The following is a 12,279-nucleotide window of genomic DNA, read 5'->3' on the forward strand; positions in this document are numbered from 1 at the left end:
CTGAGGGAGGGGTAAGTGAGGAGGGAGGAAAGCAGCTGAGGGAGTGGGGTAAGTGAGTGAGAAGGGAGGAAAGCAGCTGAGGGAGGGGTAAGTGAGTGGAGAGGGAGGAAAGCAGCTGAGGGAGGGGTAAGTGAGTGGGGAGGGAGGAAAGCAGCTGAGGGAGGGGTAAGTGAGTGGGGAGGGAGGAAAGCAGCTGAGGGAGGGGTAAGTGAGTGGGGAGGGAGGAAAGCAGCTGAGGGAGGGGTAAGTGAGTGGGGAGGGAGGAAAGCAGCTGAGGGAGTGGGGTAAGTGAGTGAGAAGGGAGGAAAGCAGCTGAGGGAGGGGTAAGTGAGTGGGGAGGGAGGAAAGCAGCTGAGGGAGGGGTAAGTGAGGAGGGAGGAAAGCAGCTGAGGGAGTGGGGTAAGTGAGTGAGAAGGGAGGAAAGCAGCTGAGGGAGGGGTAAGTGAGTGGAGAGGGAGGAAAGCAGCTGAGGGAGGGGTAAGTGAGTGGGGAGGGAGGAAAGCAGCTGAGGGAGGGGTAAGTGAGTGGGGAGGGAGGGGTAAGTGAGTGGGGAGGGAGGAAAGCAGCTGAGGGAGGGGTAAGTGAGTGGGGAGGCAGGAAAGCAGCTGAGGGAGTGGGGTAAGTGAGTGGGGAGGCAGGAAAGCAGCTGAGGGAGTGGGGTAAGTGAGTGGGGAGGGAGGAAAGCAGCTGAGGGAGGGGTAACTGAGTGAGGAGGGAGGAAAGCAGCTGACGGAGGGGTAAGTGAGTGGGGAGGGAGGATCTATTGACAGGCATGGAGGTAATAGGACAACTTACGTTATCTTAACTTGCCTGTACTACATAGAACATGGAAATCTACAGCACAGCACAGGCTCTTCGGCGCACAATGTTTTGCCAGCCGCGTAACCTACTCTAGAATCTGCTGAGAATTACCCTTCTACATGGCCCTCTAATTTTCTAAGCTCCACGTACCTATCTAAGTGTCTCTTAAAAGACCCTGTTCACTGTTCAAACTTTACTGTTGTTATTATTGAGAACTGGTAAACTGATTAACTAATTTTAACTTAATTTTCAGACAGGGATTGGAACGTCACTATGGAGACAGAAACAGACAAGCTCTTGCTTACATTTGTTTCACATTTCCCAGTATCCTTCAGTGCTGTTCTGTGCCAGTCAGTGGGAGATGACTGCAAAAATACAGGCCCCATCCACCGCGTAACTCGGAACCCGAATCCGAATCCGAATCCGAATCAGGTGAGATGCAGAGTTCTGTTATCATTGGTTTACTGATGTGAAATTTCTTGTTTTCCAGCAGCAGGACAGTACAACCGCATAAAATTACTAAATAAATAAATAATGCAAAAATAGGAATAATGTGCTAGTGTTCCACCGCTCACCACTGATTGCCAACCAGAGTAACAGCCATGTATCCCAACTCCCTGCTTTCTGGTAGTTAACCAATCCTCTGTCCATGCTGATACATCACCCCAACTCTTATGGATAGGTCTTTTATGTGGTGCCTTATTGAACGCCTTCTGGAAATCCAAGTAAATATTGTCCATCTGTTCCCCTCTATCCACTGTGCTTGGTATATCCTCAAAGAACTCCAGCAAGTTTGTCAAACAGGATCTGCCTTTGCTGAATCCATGCTGTGTCTGTCTGATGGATCCATTTCTTTCCAAATGCCTCGCTATTTCTTCTTTAATGATAGCTTCAAGCATTTTCCCTACTACAGATGTTAAACTAACTGGCCTATAGTTACCTGCCTTTTGCCTGCAATCCTTTTCAGAACAGTGGAGTGACATTTGCCTTCTTCCAATCTGCCGGGACCTGCCCTGAGTCCAGAGAATTTTGGTAAATCATCACCAAAGCCTCTACATAACTTCTTCCATTTCTTTCAGTACCCTGGGATGCATTCCATCAGGACCAGGGGAGTTGTCTATCTTTAGGCCCACAAGTTTGCTCAACACTACCTCTTTAGTGATAACTGTTGTACCAAGGCCCTCACCTCCTAACACATCCATATCATCTCTCTTCATGTTAGGCATCTCCTCCACCGTAAAGACTGACACAAAATAGTCATTCAAAGCCTCGGCCTTTTCGTCATTGCCAAATATCAATTCTCCTTCTCGTCCTCAGGGGTGCAGTGCTAGCCAGAACGCGTCTGGCACCTCTTTAAGAAAAAAGACAAAATAAACAAGCTAATTAATTAGGTGCCGCCCAGGGTGATTTGAGTATCTCAGAAACTGCTGATCTCCTGGGATTTTTATGCACAACAGACTCTGGAGTTTACAAAGAACGGTTCCAAAAACAAAAAAAAACATCCAGCTGGTGGATTTAACAAAATGTTTTTGCTCACAGAACAGCCACTCGCCAGAGGACGGGCCAGCGAGGGGGAGGTCGGTGGGGGGGGCGCTGGTGAGGGGGAGGGGCAGCGAGGGGGAGGCCAGAGGACAGGCCGGAGAGGGGGGTCCGGAGGACGGGCCGGCGAGGGAGAGGTCGGTGGGGGGGGGGGGGGCGGGCTGGTGAGGGGGAGGCCGGAGGGGAGGCTGGGAGAAAGAGAAGCTGGCAGACGAGTTCGGAGGAGCTGACCTGGGTGCAGACCTTACTATTGCCGACTACTCGAAGACAGCGGAGTTGGTGCGGGAAAGCAATGTGCAACGTAACTGTGAGTGTCTGCCTTGGATCACAAGACCATGGACATTGATAATGTAACATGGCACAGGCCTGTTTCCCCAGTTCGGTGGAGAGACAGGTGATGAGGCTGGAGTGTGGCCTCAGTTGTAGCAAGGACTAGGCCTCAAGCTGCCTGCATGTCTGCTGCTGCAGTCCTGATAAGAAGATGCCGGAGCCGGTGTCCATGCTCTGTTGGGATCTTGCCTGTCCTGTCAGTGCTGCCCTCTAGTGTTTGACCGGTAGAATGACAAGCTGGATTTCCTGGAATTGTATCATCAATCTGCATGTTGCTCAGGGACTTGGACTATACATGTGTTTTCTTGCATAACGATATGTGCTTTTTTCCCTCTCTTGCTATTTTGAATGTATGTTGTGTACTTTGACCCCAGAGGAAAGCTGTCTCGTTCCCAATTGTGTCCGTGTATGGTTTGCATAATAATTAAACTTGATTTGATCTGGGTAGGTATGTCTCCACCAATGACATTACCCTACAACATCAGCCTGCCAAGGTGAGAGGTAAAAGATATCAGTGAATACTCCAGCCAGTTGATCAGGAACAGATGTTTAGTACTTGGCCAGCTATACTGCCTGGACCGCGTGGTTGCAGCCTCCTGAAGGATGCTCTCAAATTGGCCTTAGAGACCGAAATCACAGGGTCACCGGGGACTGTGCGATTTTGTGAAGGTACCTCCAAGTTGTAAAAGTCAAAGTATGCACAAGGGCATTGAGTTCATCAGGAACTGAAGCCTTGTCATCTATGTTGCTTGGCTTCACTCTGTAGGAGGTGACAGCATTCAAGCCTTGTCACAGGTCTCGAGCATCCTTCAGTGATTCAAGTTTGGTCCAGAATCGCCATTTCACAAGTGAGATGGCTTTCCAGAGGTTGAACTCGGACCTCTGGTATTTTACTTGGTCACCAGGCCTGAACCCCACTGATCAGCAGATTGTGGGTCTCATGGTTCATCCAGGGCTTCTGGTAAGGGGAGACTGTGAATGATTTTGTGGGGACACACTTGTCTATGACTCTTTATAATTGTCCTGTGAATACACACCAGCAAACTATTTGACTTTGTTATTGTTTCATGACAACTCATGAGCCTATAAAAAAGATCTCTGCTGTTTGCAACCTTCCCCCACCTCCTTTAATGTTACTTCCTGAAAGCTGTTTCTCTTCATAACATTATGTAGTTGTAGCTAGGTGTAGGTTAACAGAATACTTTCAATATTTTCTTTATCTTGGTTAATGATCATCTGCAGTACATGAATAACAATAACATTCTTAACAGTTTTCCACATCACTACGCCTTAAAATTAAGCCTAGATGCATTCAATTCTGCTAGTGTGATAATTCTAGTTCTCAGAACAGATTTGGTTGAGAGACACTGGAAGTTGGATTTTGTCTCTCTTTAAGATCAGATTTATGCGAAAAGAATTAAAGCTAGTTCAAATCATTTACAATTGTTAAAAGAAGGCATTTAATGCATTTGGTGACATCTATATTCAGTGTTATGTTGCCCTGTTCTCATGGATCTTCATATGTTCCCAGACTGAACTAAGCTCCCAGAAAATCCTCATGATCTTGCCTGTGGAAAGCCCAGAATTCTGTGTAAGGGTAGGTGATTGTCAATTCTCTTCTCAGACAAGGTGGGTCTGTAAGGGTGGGGTGGTGTTCCAGTTCCTTCCTTCCCTCTCCCAAAGGCAGGAGGCTGGCAGGAGAGAGGGAGGCAGTGGTGCGGAATTGCAGGGGTGTAGAGAGGGAAAGAAAGAGGAAAGCTCAGGTGGGAGGATGTTGAGTGTTAGGAGTAGAGAGTGGGAGGGAGATTGAGGGAAACATTTAGGGTAAGAGTTACTGAGGCAGAAAGATTGAGAAGGCTCAAATTGTGCTTGAATCCTCTGACATTGCTGATGGTATCCTCTAGCTGAATGTAAGACAAAGAATTTGAACTTAACCTTGAATTTACAGGAGACTTCAGTGGGAGGATTCACTTAATTTAAAGATTTATAGATTCGTTTCATTTGTCACATGTAAACAATACTGTGAAATGTGCTGCTTGTGTCAGGATCGGTGATCACAGGCACTGTGCTGTGGATTGATTCCGTTACTGTGCTGCCCATGTGGAGGACTTTGAGGTGATCTCTGAAGCTGTAAAATGTTTTATTTTACAGCCACAGTTGACTAGCAGTCTGCTCAGTGTAAAATGAAAGCATTACCCAAACCTCAACCCAATGAGTCAATGAAACCTAACCTAACCACGGTACAGAGGATTTTTCCTTGCCCGACCTGACCTGACCCAGGAATATTGACAGAGAAGGGGAATAAAGGACATACTCAGTGGTATACACATTGCTACTGATTGAGAATGGAGGGCATATGGCAATACTGAGCAAATGTGGATAATGTGAGTTGATCATGGTTAATCTAAAGTACAGATATGTCACGTGTAACCCTATGATTCATTTTCCTGCAACATTCACAGTAAATACAAAGAAACAAAACCAAAAATAATAATAAAGCAATAGTATAAAAAGTAATATAATATTATGAATATATAATATATAGGTATAAAATGAATAATATTGAGAGAATGAGACTAAGAGTCCTTGAAAGAGAGTTCAGAGTTGGATGAGTGAAGTTGAGGGGTAATAACTTTTCCTGCCACGACTTGAACCTAAACATTCTCAACAAGCATATACTATGCCTAACCTAATCTGAGCTCAGTATATGCAGTCAGATTGCATTGGGCCTGGATTGTGTAGCCAGCATTTCTTCTGGATTACCCACCTTTTTTTACTACTTCCATTGGTGGAATGGATATTTATGACCTTAGGTTCTGAGTCTATCAAAAATTATTCTAATAGTGGCATTGATGAAGGGCTTTGGAGTAAAAGTTACCAGCACTCCAGTGCAACATAGCAGGAAGTGTTTGCTTCCAATGAATCCAAAATGTAAGAACTGCATAGTTTTCAATCCATGGAGGGTCCGGTCATCTTCACTGTGTTCCATTGGCCCTTAACTAAGAAAAAATATCTTGCTGTTGGAGAACATTCAGAGAAGTTCACAAGAATGATCCCAGGAATGGAAAGGTTAATGTATGAGAAGTGTGTGATGGCTCTAGACCGATACTCACTGGAATTTAGAAGAATGAGGGGGATGTCATTGAAACCTATCCAAGAACTAGACTGAGTGGGTGTTGAGAGGATGTTTTCAATAGTGGGGGAACCAAGAACATTCTTCTAGAACCGAGATGATGAAGGAGAATTTCTTTAGCCAGACGGTGGTGAATCTGTGGAATTCATTGCCCCAGTCAGCAGTGGAGGACAAATCATTGGGTATATTTAAAGCGGAGATTGATAGGTTCTTGATTAATAATGATGACAAAGGTTACAGGGAGAAATGAGAAGGATGGGATTGAGCCAATGTGTAAAGGCAGAGCAGAATCAATTAGCCTGAATTCTGCTCCTTTGCCTTATGGGTGCAGTTTCCCATGGCAACAGAAGCCTTGGGCAAGGAGCACCACTGCACGTCTCAAACAGGAGCTTTGCCACAGTTGCAGACGGACATAACAACACTGGGAATGAAATACCCTTTAGCACAAGGTTCAAAGGATATATCAACGGTACATCTGTGTCCTTTAAAATATGAATACAACATTAGAAAGGAGGGACCCTGTATGAGGAATATGCTGTAATATACTGTAGTGGATTCATAACCTATGGACCATATATGAAGAATGCTGTAATAGACTTGAGAAAGATTTATCAACTCTGTTCCTGCATGTTGCTTGTAGAATTCAGTCAACATTTTCTTAAAATGTTTTATCCAGGTGTGGCGTTCTGATGTGAATTTCTCTGGGAAGCAGCTGCTTTGTCCACATTGTAAGTCTTGCAAAAATTATCTGAAACTATATATAAAAAAATTACTGCATTACAAATGTGAATCATAAGAATCTTAATTTGTAAACTTTAAGCTTTTATAAACTGAAACTGCATGATTTCATTTTGAAGAAAGAATATGACAGAGACCTATTAGATGCTGGTTTAAATAAACACTTTTTCTTTTTTGCCTCCCCAGATTCCCAACAATGGATGGGATTGGGCCTCCTGAGCATATTGATTGTGTTAGTCATTGTGGTGTTGAGTGTTTATGTGTTCTGGAAGTTTACAACTAAAGTTGCATCAGGTAAGATATAGAATGATGCATCACAAAAGGAAGCCATTCTTTATGTTGTGTCTGTGCTGGCTCCTTGAAGAAACAATGAAATTAGTTTCACAGCCCTCATTCCTCCCCATGCTCTTATAAATTGATGTATTTGTCACAGTGAATTGGGTTGTTTGTATCAATGACTAACACAGCCCGGAAGTGTGCTGGGAGCACTGGCAAGTGTCACCATTCCCATCTTTTTGGAATGTGGGAGGAAGCGGGAGGATCCAGAAGAAGCCCACAAAGTCACAGGGAGAACGTTCAAACTCATTACAGACAGCGGCGATAATTGAATCTTGATCTTCCAATTGCTAACTGCTGCACAGCCATATTCTCTTTGGAGTGTAAAAATCCCTTGTTTTTGAGGGTAAATCCAATTCTGCCCAGGGCTTACTATTGAATCGTTTTCCAGTAACCTTTTTGGGCCATGAATTTCAGAAGTCTGATCCCAAGTCCCTTCTTTCTGTTCTATTCCTGCAGTGCCTCTGTGGAGCAGAACAATCTTGCTGTTGTACTCACCGGACTCTGAGGAACACAAGACGTTGGTCTGTGCCTTTGCTGATATTCTGAAGAATGAGTTGGACTGCAATGTTATCCTTGACTTATGGGATAGTGGTAGTGTGGCAGAAATTGGCATCATCGCGTGGCTTTACAGTAAGAGGGAACTTGTGGAGTCTGAAGAAGGAAAGATAATAATCATTTGGTCAAGGAAAAGCCAGGAAATGTATGAACAGTGGAACATGTTGGAGCCAGTGTCTCGGCTCAATCACGACGATGTACATGACATTTTCGACACCTCACTGGCTTGCATTTATAATGACATTTCAAGAAATAGAATTAAGGATTACAATATTATTTATTTTAATGGATTATGTAGCAAAGAAATTATTCCAGAAATGTTTGACAAGATTCCTAAATACCAAATGCTGAAGGATTTTTCAAGCCTTGTGAGTGAACTGCAGTCATCTGCTGACTTGCCTTGCAGTCTCAAGTTAGGTACAAAGTATTTGGTGTGTAAAATCCTGAAGTCTGAGAAAATGAAAAGGCTGAGAAGGAGGCTAGAACATTCTAGAAAGTTGCAGGAGCAGAGAACCTTAGAGAAAGAACTTCACAGGTAATTAGAAGGAGTAGAAACCATCTTTGCGTCTCTTGCTTGTGCTTTTATTTGATGATATTCTAATGATGATATGGCAGATAGCAAGAACTACACCAACAGCAAGGTTTTTGAAGGCTTAGGAAATGCGCTAATGGGCTTATTCAGTAAGCAATCCATTTAGGTGACGCTTGCAGTGTAAAAGAGCCTGTCACACAAAGAGAAAGTGAAAGAAAGCTCCTGCACACTGTCATACTGTCTAGATGAGGTCTGTATTTTCATTATAGGAAAACTTATCCTCTAGTACTTCCTGTGTGTGGATAGCTGATTCAGTGTACACTTGAATTATTATCTTGTACACTTGAATTATCTTTGCATTGCATGCTGCAGTTGTGTTAATGCTAACTTGAAGTGGATGCATTTTCCCCTCATGGAGAAACATACTCAACACCTCTGTACTTTGTTGAAGGCAGAAAATAGTGGACAAGGACTTCAATCCTGCTTTTCCGTTGTCTTTTTTTTTTCTAAAGAAAAGCTTTTGTTGTTATTGAGTGGTTTAAGAACCCAGAATTTTCTTGCTCAATTCATTCAATGTAATTTTGTGTTAGTAAGGAAATCTTCAAAGTGTTTAGCAAATTACACACAAAGTACAGAGTATTAGTTTGAAAGCAGACTACAGATGCAATATATACCAAGTCCTGTCTGTTTGGTATCTATTTAGATTCATACATTTCCTACATCCCTCATTCAGTAACTCTTAATGTCTTCTCTTTTCCAGTTGTACATTCTGAGCTTTTCCTTGTTAATTTCTATCCAGTTTGGTTACATTCTAATATTCACATTCTTTTACACTTACAATAATAAACTGAGAAGCCTTTTATCTTCCCACAGGCCAGGAATTCTTCATGACTCAGAGAATGTCATAAACTGTGTTAACAGCTGCACCACTATGATCTGTGGCTATTCAATTTAACCCTTTCTCTGTTTGTGTGAACTATTTGCCATTTACCATATAACCATATAACAATTACAACACAGAAACAGGCCATCTCGGCCCTTCTAGTCCGTGCCGAACTCTTACTCTCACCTAGTCCCACTGACCTGCACTCAGCCCATAACCCTCCATTCCTTTCCTGTCCATATAGCTGTCCAATTTAACTTTAAATAATAACATCGAACCTGCCTCAACCACTTCTGCTGGAAGCTGATTGCACACAGCTACCACTCTCTGAGTAAAGAAGTTCCCCCTCATGTTACCCCTAAACATTTGCCCTTTAACTCCCAATTCATATCCTCTTGTTTGAATCTCCTCCACTCTCAATGGAATAAGTCTATCCACGTCAACTCTATCAATCCCCCTCATAATTTTAAATACCTCTATCAAGTCCCCCCTCAACCTTCTACGCTCCAAAGAATAAAGACCCAACTTGTTCAACCTTTCTCTGCAACTTAGGTGATGAAATCCAGGTAACATTCTACAAATCTTCTCTGTACTCTCTCTATTTTGCTGACATCTTTCCTATAATTCGGTGACCAAAACTGTACACAACTTTACATCTAAAATCATGCTAATAAGCAGTGATGCCATAACCTCAGCCCTGCACTCCATTCTGTCCCACCTAAAATAAAAATGCCTCATACACTAGGATGTTGTTCATTAACTTCAGCTTGGCATTTAACATGATCATCCCCAGAGGCGGGTGGGTAAACTGTCCTCAGTGGGACTGGACACCCCTCTCTGTAACTGGATCTTGGAATACTTGATGGAAAAATCCCAGCCGGTCTGAGCCTGAGTTGGCAACAGCATCTCGGTCTCCATCACTGGTGCCCTCGCCAGGGTGTGTGCTCACCCTGCTGCAATTCACGCCACAGGCTCATGACAGCACTGTCAGATCCAGCACAAACCACATCATCATGTTCACTAATGATACGACAGTGGTTTGCCTCATCAACAACGATGATGTGTCGGCATACACAGAGGAGGTAGAGAGGCCTGTTGAATGGTGTGAGAAGACAAGATGATTGTGGACTACAGGAAGGCACAGGTTGACCACTCCATTGCACATTAATGCCTCTGCGGTGGAGAGAGTGAAGAGCACAAAGTTCCTTCGTGTGCACATAATGGATAATGAAACCTTGACCCACACCGCCTCATTTAGTCAAGAAGGCACAGAAGTGTTTACACTTCCTGAGGAGACTGAGGTGTGCAAGGCTCCCCGCCCCCATTCTAACAACTTTCTACAGGAGAACCATTGAGACTGCCCTGTCTGGCTGCATCTTTGTGAGGTACAGAAGCAGCAAGGCATCGGACCACAAGACCTTAGTGAGGACAGTAAAAACCACGGAGAGGATCACAGGAGTCTCGCTGTCCCTATTTGACATTTACTGGGAGCATTGTATACAAGGGAATTGTTCTGGATCCCTGCCACCAATCCCACAATCTCTTTGACCTACTACAGTCATGAAGGAAGTACAGAAGCATCAGGACTAGTACTGGTTATGGTCGGCCATGACTAGACTGAACTACTGCCTCGGCAAGGACATGGACCCACTGCAATTTGCCTACCGTCACAATAGGTCAATGGCAGACGCAATCTCAATGGCTCTTCGCATGGCTTTAGACCACCTGGACAACATAAACACCTACATCAGGATGCTGTTCATCGACTATAGCTCAGCAATTAGTACCATCATTCCCACAATCCTGATTGAGAAGTTGCAGAACCAGGGTCTCTGTACCTTCTTCTGTAATTGGATCCTCGTTCCTAACCGGAAGACCACAGTCTGTGCAGATTGGTGATAATATATTCTCCTCACTGACGATCAATACTGGAGCACCTCAGGGGTGTGTGCTTAGCCCACTGCTCTACTTTCTATATACACACATGACTGTGAGGCTAGGCATAGCTCAAATACCATCTATAAATTTGCTGACGATACAACCATTGTTGGTAGAATCTCAGGTGGTGATGAGAGGGCATACAGGAGTGAGATATGCCAACTAGTGGAGTGGTGCCGCAGCAACAACCTGGCACTCAACGTCAGTAAGATGAAAGAGCTGATTGTGGACTTTAAGAAGGGTAAGACAAAGGAGCACATACCAATCCTCATAGAGGGATCAGAATTAGAGAGAGTGAGCAGCGTCAAGTTCCTGGGTGTCAAGATCTCTGAGGATCTAACCTGGTCCCAACATATCGAAGTAGTCATAAAGAAGACAAGACAGCGGCTATACTTTATTAGGAGTTTGAATAGTCTCAGAAAGGCAGTGTCCATTATTAAGGACCTCCAGCACCCAGGGCATGCCCTTTTCTCACTGTTACCATCAAGTAGGAGATACAGAAGCCTGAAGACACACACTCAGCGATTCAGGAACAGCTTCTTCCTCTCTGCCATCCAATTCCTAAATGGACATTGAAGCTTTGGATGCTACCTCACTTTTTTTTAAATATACAGTATTTCTGTTGCTTGCGCATTTTTTAAAATCTAATCAATACAAGTAATTGATTTACTTGTTTATTATTATGTTTTATTTTATCTATTATTATTTTACTCTCTCTGCTATATTATGTATTGCATTGAACTGCTGCTGCAGCTAAGTTAACAAATGTCATGTCACATGCCAGTGATAATAAACCTGATTCTGACTCTGATGCTGAGTACTGCCAGACTGGGTAACAGCTTCTTCACCCAGGCTGTGAGTCTAATGAATACCCTGCCATCGCTGAGGTCTCATCACTAGGACAGTGAGCTGATTATGTTTACTGTTCACCTGGGCCAGGCACATCACTTACAATTTGAATTTAATTTTATTAACTTTTTTGTGGTAATATGTTTTTTTATGTGCTGTGTGTGATGTATGTTTGGTGGGTGCACCTTTGTCTGGAGGAATGCCAAGTCTTTTCATGATGCAAACTTGGCCTTTGTGGTTGCCGGGTTCTTTTGGGTCCAGTCTACACACGTAAGCACAGACAGGCAAGCCAGTTGTGGAAAGGGGCTCGACCCCCATGATTTGTGACTGTAGTTGAGAATGTATGTTTGGTAATCTGCATGGAGCAGAGGTCCAGCCACTTTAGTCAGGACAAAGTCCCATGTGTAACGTCGCCCACTGATGCAGAGCATCACCCATCACGTCCCACAAGTCTGGACTGTGCTGCTGTTGGCGGCCTCCTGCGAGATTTTGTCACTCTTTGCCTTCTCGTCAATAGGCGATGCTCGAAGCACACACACTCGAGCACCCGTGTCACACAGGAAGCATCACCCTGAAAGGGTGTCTGTAATGAACAGTAGATGATCCTAGTAGCTGGAACTCACAGTGTTCACAGACCTCTGA

At 44.0% G+C, this 12,279-nt stretch overlaps 1 protein-coding gene across 1 annotated transcript in view; it reads left to right on the forward strand.

Annotated features, from left to right (window-relative positions):
• LOC140210818 (interleukin-17 receptor E-like) overlaps nucleotides 1-12,279 on the forward strand; it is a 100,156-nt gene that overhangs the window by 78,609 nt on the left and 9,268 nt on the right. Inside the window, exons 11-15 of the mRNA XM_072280084.1 lie at nucleotides 1,055-1,233; nucleotides 4,202-4,267; nucleotides 6,480-6,531; nucleotides 6,728-6,835; nucleotides 7,337-7,970. Of these exons, the coding sequence (XP_072136185.1) occupies nucleotides 1,055-1,233; nucleotides 4,202-4,267; nucleotides 6,480-6,531; nucleotides 6,728-6,835; nucleotides 7,337-7,970 (1,039 nt within the window). The remainder of the gene's footprint in view (nucleotides 1-1,054; nucleotides 1,234-4,201; nucleotides 4,268-6,479; nucleotides 6,532-6,727; nucleotides 6,836-7,336; nucleotides 7,971-12,279) is intronic.

Source organism: Mobula birostris, chromosome 16, assembly GCF_030028105.1.
Source record: "Mobula birostris isolate sMobBir1 chromosome 16, sMobBir1.hap1, whole genome shotgun sequence".
Classification (NCBI taxonomy): domain Eukaryota; kingdom Metazoa; phylum Chordata; class Chondrichthyes; order Myliobatiformes; family Myliobatidae; genus Mobula; species Mobula birostris.